The 6,000-nt window shown below is 40.7% G+C and overlaps 1 protein-coding gene across 3 annotated transcripts in view; it reads left to right on the top strand.

Annotated features, from left to right (window-relative positions):
- The first annotated feature begins 250 nt into the window (after positions 1–250).
- LOC117428196 (protein ENTREP2-like) overlaps positions 251–6,000 on the top strand; it is an 81,589-nt gene continuing 75,839 nt past the window's right edge. Inside the window, exon 1 of one of the 3 annotated variants that reach the window (XM_058995245.1) lies at positions 251–1,277. In XM_058995245.1, the coding sequence (XP_058851228.1) occupies positions 1,053–1,277 (225 nt within the window). In that variant the 5' untranslated portion in view covers positions 251–1,052. The remainder of the gene's footprint in view (positions 1,278–6,000) is intronic. The other 2 variants (XM_058995246.1, XM_058995244.1) reach the window with 2 other exon arrangements.

The raw sequence follows: 6,000 nt of genomic DNA, 5'->3' as shown, positions 1-6,000 counted from the left end.
TTGGCCTCTGATTATGAGTAGCCCACCTTTATAAAACATTCTATATTTGTCATAATAATCATTTTCAGTAGCTCGAGCTGGCAGGAAGGACTATATTTTAGACCGACCTCTGCTTTCAAAATATGAAAAGTCGTTTTTGCCATACAGCATAGCGTGTGACACATTTGTAGTATCACCGCTGTGTTTGCTTTTCTCCGCACCTCCCTGTATTCACACAGCCCATCCTACGGTATATTATTAGCTGCACCACTTCCCTTCTTCAGGCTCCACGCCTGACTGTCCCAGTGGCTGTGCAATCCCTCACTCTGCAGCGCCGTAAACACTGACAGCCTGCGAGTTTCGTCGAGCGTATCCAGAGGGACTCGGTGTGTTTGCTGTAGTAAAAACATTCGGCTTGTGCTGCCTTGCTCCACACGGATACAGGGGTCGAGAGGTACATCAATGACAGCTGCGGCAAAAACGGGAGGACTAGACGCGTCATTTTTTTTTTGAATTGCAAAGGGATTTTGCAACCTTTTTTTTTTCAAACAGCGTTTGTAGCTCTTGTCAGCTGCGATAGCCTGCACGAGACTTTGTAAATTGCATCCATTAACACTAAAACAAGCTCGGTGGACGTTGTGAATAATTGGAAGGAGCTGTTTCCTTCCTCTTCTCTGCAAAACAACTGGACACATTTAGTTGCCTAAATCGATGAACAATTTAAGTGAAATATTGAGCGTTTTAACTGTATCACCGACAGGCTGGCAGTGGAATTCACGCTTTTTAAGGTTTGGCTTTTATTATTTTCTTTTTTGCCATTGAGTTTCTTTTTTGTTTACACGTTCTGTTTCCAGTTGCAGAACCCTGCGTTTTGGAGTTGCATCGTATCTTATGGGGTTTCTTTTGAAGTTGCGTTCTGTCAAACATTTTCATTTTGGTAAATACTATTTGCTAGGTTTATTTTAACTGTCACCCCCTCACTGAGAGTTGTGTACAGCAGCACAAACGGACGGTACCGTATGCAGCTTTTCTATTATTTCATTTGAATTTCTTGGTTTCACCTTGGAACAACAATGCCACTAAGCGCAATGCCCAGAGGTCAATCCCTAAGCCCCGCTTCCCTGTCGCGTAGCCTGTCCAGGTTGAGGGAATTTCGGACCCGGACTCGTATCATGCTTTCGCTCGGAGTTTCACAGATGGTTCTTGGGAGTCTTATCCTGGCTGTCAGTTTCGCCGCCTTGGCTTTAACCACCTCACCCAGAGTCCGGCATTCATGTCCGTTCTGGGCTGGATTCTCGGTAAGTCTTTTTCAATGCATTTAATTAATCTTTTACATCATTGAATACAGAACAAATATATTGCGCGGTAACATAACACAGCTAGTTATCCATTATGCGACTATGAGAAATTGGACTAAGAATATGTAGCTCAACAACACCATTCTGACGGCGCTGTACCGTATTTTGATACATTGTATTTGTACACGCAGGCAGTATATGCACCGCATGTTAAAGTGATTTTGTCCATGCACTCGAGGATTTTTAAATATGACTGTACCACTATTGCCCACTTGCCAGCTTTCTTCTCTCCGGTATGCTGCTAGTAGTGTGTATATGTTTTTATTTCCAGGTTTGCTGGTCCGGTATCACCATGTCTAGTTCTGCTGGGGTGTTGTTTAACTGTAAAACGGATTTTCTCTACGACCGGTCGGACTTGCTGGCAGAAGTTAGAACAGGATGCGTTATAACAGTGCGCTTCATATCATTCTAATCGAATCGCAGCCCTGTCACGGTCCGTGTTTTGGCAGCGCTGACCTTGGCATTTTTACTATGCCAGCTTTGATCTGATGGCATAAATTGTAACGCAGGTTTGTGTTTTACAGAAATAGTAAACTTTTAGAACTAGGAATAAGCGACATATTTATATACGTTTGTGATGTAGAAATCTACTTACTGTATTGGCAAAACTAGAAAAAAACAAATGCAAATCAAAAGTGGTGCATAATTCATTTAGTTACATTTTAAAATTCAAAATCAAAGCATGTTCATATGTTTTACAATTCTTAACACTGAGTGAAATCCGAGTTTTTAAAAACCCATCAGTCGCTTTCGAAGTCAATCTTCGTCCCTTGCATGGGTCTTTTGCTTTACATTTTAAATACCACCTGACTCATTTTGGATGTTGGCTGGCTGTGAGTGTGCAATGTATATTTGGAGTAGATGTATTTCTTCAGGGTCCCAGTGTCCGAGGCTTTTTTGAGGGCTAGTATAAATTCAGAGCTGGAACGCTGCCAGTGTTGAGTTCTATTGGCATAAACAGAGCTCTGCTGAGCAGTTACTCAGAAGATATTCAGCAAGTGTTAGAAAGTGCTGATTAATTGATGCAGCTCCCAGACCGTCCTACCAAGAGTGGTCCCCATGCAGTCCTGTTTGTTTTCAGCAGGTATTTATTTATTTATTTTTTAAAGCTGGCTACATGAAATGGAACCTGTTGTAATATTGAGCCATTTGAACTGTCTAAAAAAGGTCTGGAAGCCCACGTAGTATCGTTACATACTGTACATAAGCGCAACAGCCAGAAAAACAAACAAAAAAAAAAACATTTATAATTGAGCTATTGTAAATGTGAGATTTGTGGTTTTAGGACGGGTGCCAAGTAGTATCTTCTAAAGCCTAATTGATAAAGAAAGCCGTGATGGTGGCCAGAAACATCACGCAGACAGCAGTAGAGGTATCGGATAACCTCTTCCGGTTACCTAGATATAAGCTTAGTACCAGTAATTGTTCAGGTTGTAATAGTTCTGCTCAAGCAGGACATGCAGGACATGCAGGACAGGGGCTCTTCAGCATGTCTTACGAGCCAAGCCTCAGTAAATGTGAAAGGATGGCAGAAGCCAATCAGCGTGCAACCCGGTGACCTCATAGTGGGGTTGATTGGGTGGGGGTTGCAGCTTAACAAAACGTTTGTCTGGTACCGTGTTCTACAGGGGAAGTGTCTACTGTTCAGACACAGCCTGGTACCAGAAATTACCTTTGGGCTACAGTTGTATCATAAATTCATTGATCTTTCTCCTTACTCTCATTTCGACAATACTGTAAATCATTTTAAAAATAAGATTAGTGAGTGTTGCTGTAAGTGAATTTATACTTCCCTTTGTGTGGTTTTGGAGCCAGGAATCTTAATGTAAGCCAGAGGGGTTGGATTTAAATGTTAAACGAGTAATTTATCAGTGCTGTGAAAAACAGAAACCGAAGCACAGCGTTTGCTCAATCTGATGCTCTTGGGGGCTGAAGATTTCATTGGGTCATACATATTTATAACAGTAAACCTTCGACTTCTCTGTAAGAACCAGCCAGGGCTTGGACTTTTAATAAGCAGAGGCTATTGGTCTTATTAATTTTGGCACACTTGAATGAATAGTAGCTTTTCAGAGTGTTGTTTTGGCCTTGTACTGTGAATCAGATTGACGAGTTCAAGACCAGATAACTGCATACTTTCAGTTCCCTTGTCCATTAATCAGACCAGGGTATAAACTGTGAGTAAAGAATTCATTCATTGTATCATGAGGCTTCATTACATGGATTGCTAAGATAAGATGGTTGGTGCCGATGAAAGTGCTCTCTTTATTTATCCACTTATCTGGGGAGGATTCCCCTAGTCTTCCCTTGGAAGGACCATGTCTCTATGCCCATACAGTATTATTATTATTATTATTATTATTATTATTATTATTATTATTATTTAGTCATTTAGCAGATGTTTTTATCCAAAGAGACTTGTGGGTGAACTATGCTTCACAACTGCTGCTGCAGAGTCACCTACAATAGGACCTCAGTTTTACATCTCTTCCAAAGGATGGCGCACAAGGAGGTTAAGTGACTTGCTCAGGGTCACACACAGTGAGTCAGTGGCTGAGCTGGGATTGAATCTGGAACCTCCTGGTAACAAGCCCCTTTCTTTAACCACTATACCACCAAGCCTCCTGACTTGACATTATTTAGATCTGCCTACAACGTTGCCCAGTGCTGTCATAATGCTGGTTGTGTGATACTGTCCACATAAGAGAGCCACATTCCAGCCCAGGCATCGGGAAATGAAAGGCTAGCGCTTTTAACCCAGCTTGCTATTGAAGTCATTATTTCTTCATGTTAACTTGCGGTAGGATGCTTGGCCATGTCTAAGCAGAACAAAAAGCACAGCTGGTAACAAAGAAAGGTCAAAGGTCCACCCAAAACTCAAGATGTTACACAATAAGATAACCTTCAACAACAGCTCTGGCAGCTTCACTCATTTCCCTGCTGAGATTTTCTTTTAATGTCATGTTCTTCTAGTACAGTATCTCTTATGCATTTTGAGGCTCATAAAATGGTTAAGAAAGCCTACGAAAGAAGGAAAGAAACATTAAGTTTGTGATTTGAAAAAAAAAAACTGTGTGATATTAAAGATACTGATGTATTACGATAGGAAAAGTGACTCTGGCTTCAGATGACTTCTGTCTTTCCCGTAGGACGGTGTGTAAAATAGTGTGAAGTAAATAAGTAACACTGAGCCCCTTCACAGTTCTGACACGCACAGCTGTGGTCTGGTGTCAAGCTGGAGCATGACCAAGAAATCCCAGATATTATGAATCCTCAGAGAAAATTGCTGTACCATAGCGTGTTCGATTTTGTACTTCTAATTTGGAAGAACACTAATGTCCCTACTCTAGCTGAAGTATCCACATGACAGTAGTTAACATATCTACACAATGCAAAGCCCAGAGCGGTAATGGATTTGGATTGTTTTTTTTAGACAAGGAATTTCATTTAATGAGTCGAGACCCACACTGGGCTGAATTAGTGGAGAATTTAGAATGTCCTGCTTAGACTGGCACAACAGGGTGTGTTTAAAAGTATAGCCATTGCCATACTGTTAATGGTAAGTTTAAATATGCTCTATAAGTATTATTGGGGTATTCTTTTTATTTTATTGATTCCTTTATTGACGTTCGGTCTGTTGATTAGGTTGGTGCAGCAATGATCACTTATTGGTGAAAAGAAGGGGGTGGCAGTTGACAAGGGATGTATTGACATTGCATTTGATTTATTTTTTAAATGGGGGGTCAATGGGTGCCCTTTATCTTGGGTATGCAGTTTCTGAAAGGACTGATTTGTTATTACGTTCCAGTAGTCTGAGGGCTGTGGATTTAAAGCATAACCTGCTGCCCCCTAATAAATTCAATTTATTAACGCAAATAAAGCTGGTGATTATGTTACCTTATCCACGTTTGCTATCACACACCACAGTGCATTTTCACTAACAATTAAAGCAGCCTTTCGTTCAGTTTCAGAATTCAGAACAGGTTTGTTCACATTGAATTAGCCTCTAGTGTCAGCAGTGAAGCACTCACTCGACAGCGGCTTCTTGTTTTTAGTGATGTTGATGGGCAAAACACAAACATCTGTTTGTTTGGAATAAAAATACATAGAAGGGTAGATTGCATTTAAAAGAGCCTTTCTTGCCTCGCTCTTCGGTGTGTCTTGGTATGGTTTTAGGGTTCACGTTTGTGTCTGTTTCTGGGCAGGAAATATGACTACTGTAACTCCACTAGCCGTATGATTGTTTTTCACATTGTGGCAGAAATCCATCAGTACCCACTATGTGAGCATACGACACGCCATTTATCACCAGATTACATTGGAAGGTTATTTTGGTGACAGTAACAGTTCTTTTAATTAAAGCAATTAAAAAGAATTGTCACGATAATTTGTATTGTAAAATAATTGCTTTTTTTAATTACCTATGTATGAGATCGGACTAGTGTATTGGAAAAATTGTATAAATCACCTTCTGGCTATTTTCTGCTGTCTCTTTTTCTTCAACATTACCAATCTACTGTGTCTTTTCTTTCTTATCTGCATCTCTTCATCGCTCCTCTGTCTGCATCTTGTTTCTTGTCTCTTCTTTTTCTCCCTCCACTCTTCCCCCGCTTCCTCCTGATTCATCGTATTCCCCCTGCAGCTCATTTATTTTGCCGTTTGT

This window comes from Acipenser ruthenus, chromosome 21 (genome assembly GCF_902713425.1).
Source record: "Acipenser ruthenus chromosome 21, fAciRut3.2 maternal haplotype, whole genome shotgun sequence".
Lineage (NCBI taxonomy): Eukaryota > Metazoa > Chordata > Actinopteri > Acipenseriformes > Acipenseridae > Acipenser > Acipenser ruthenus.
Note: the sequence above shows the minus strand (reverse complement) of the source record. Positions and strands in the feature narration are given on the sequence as shown.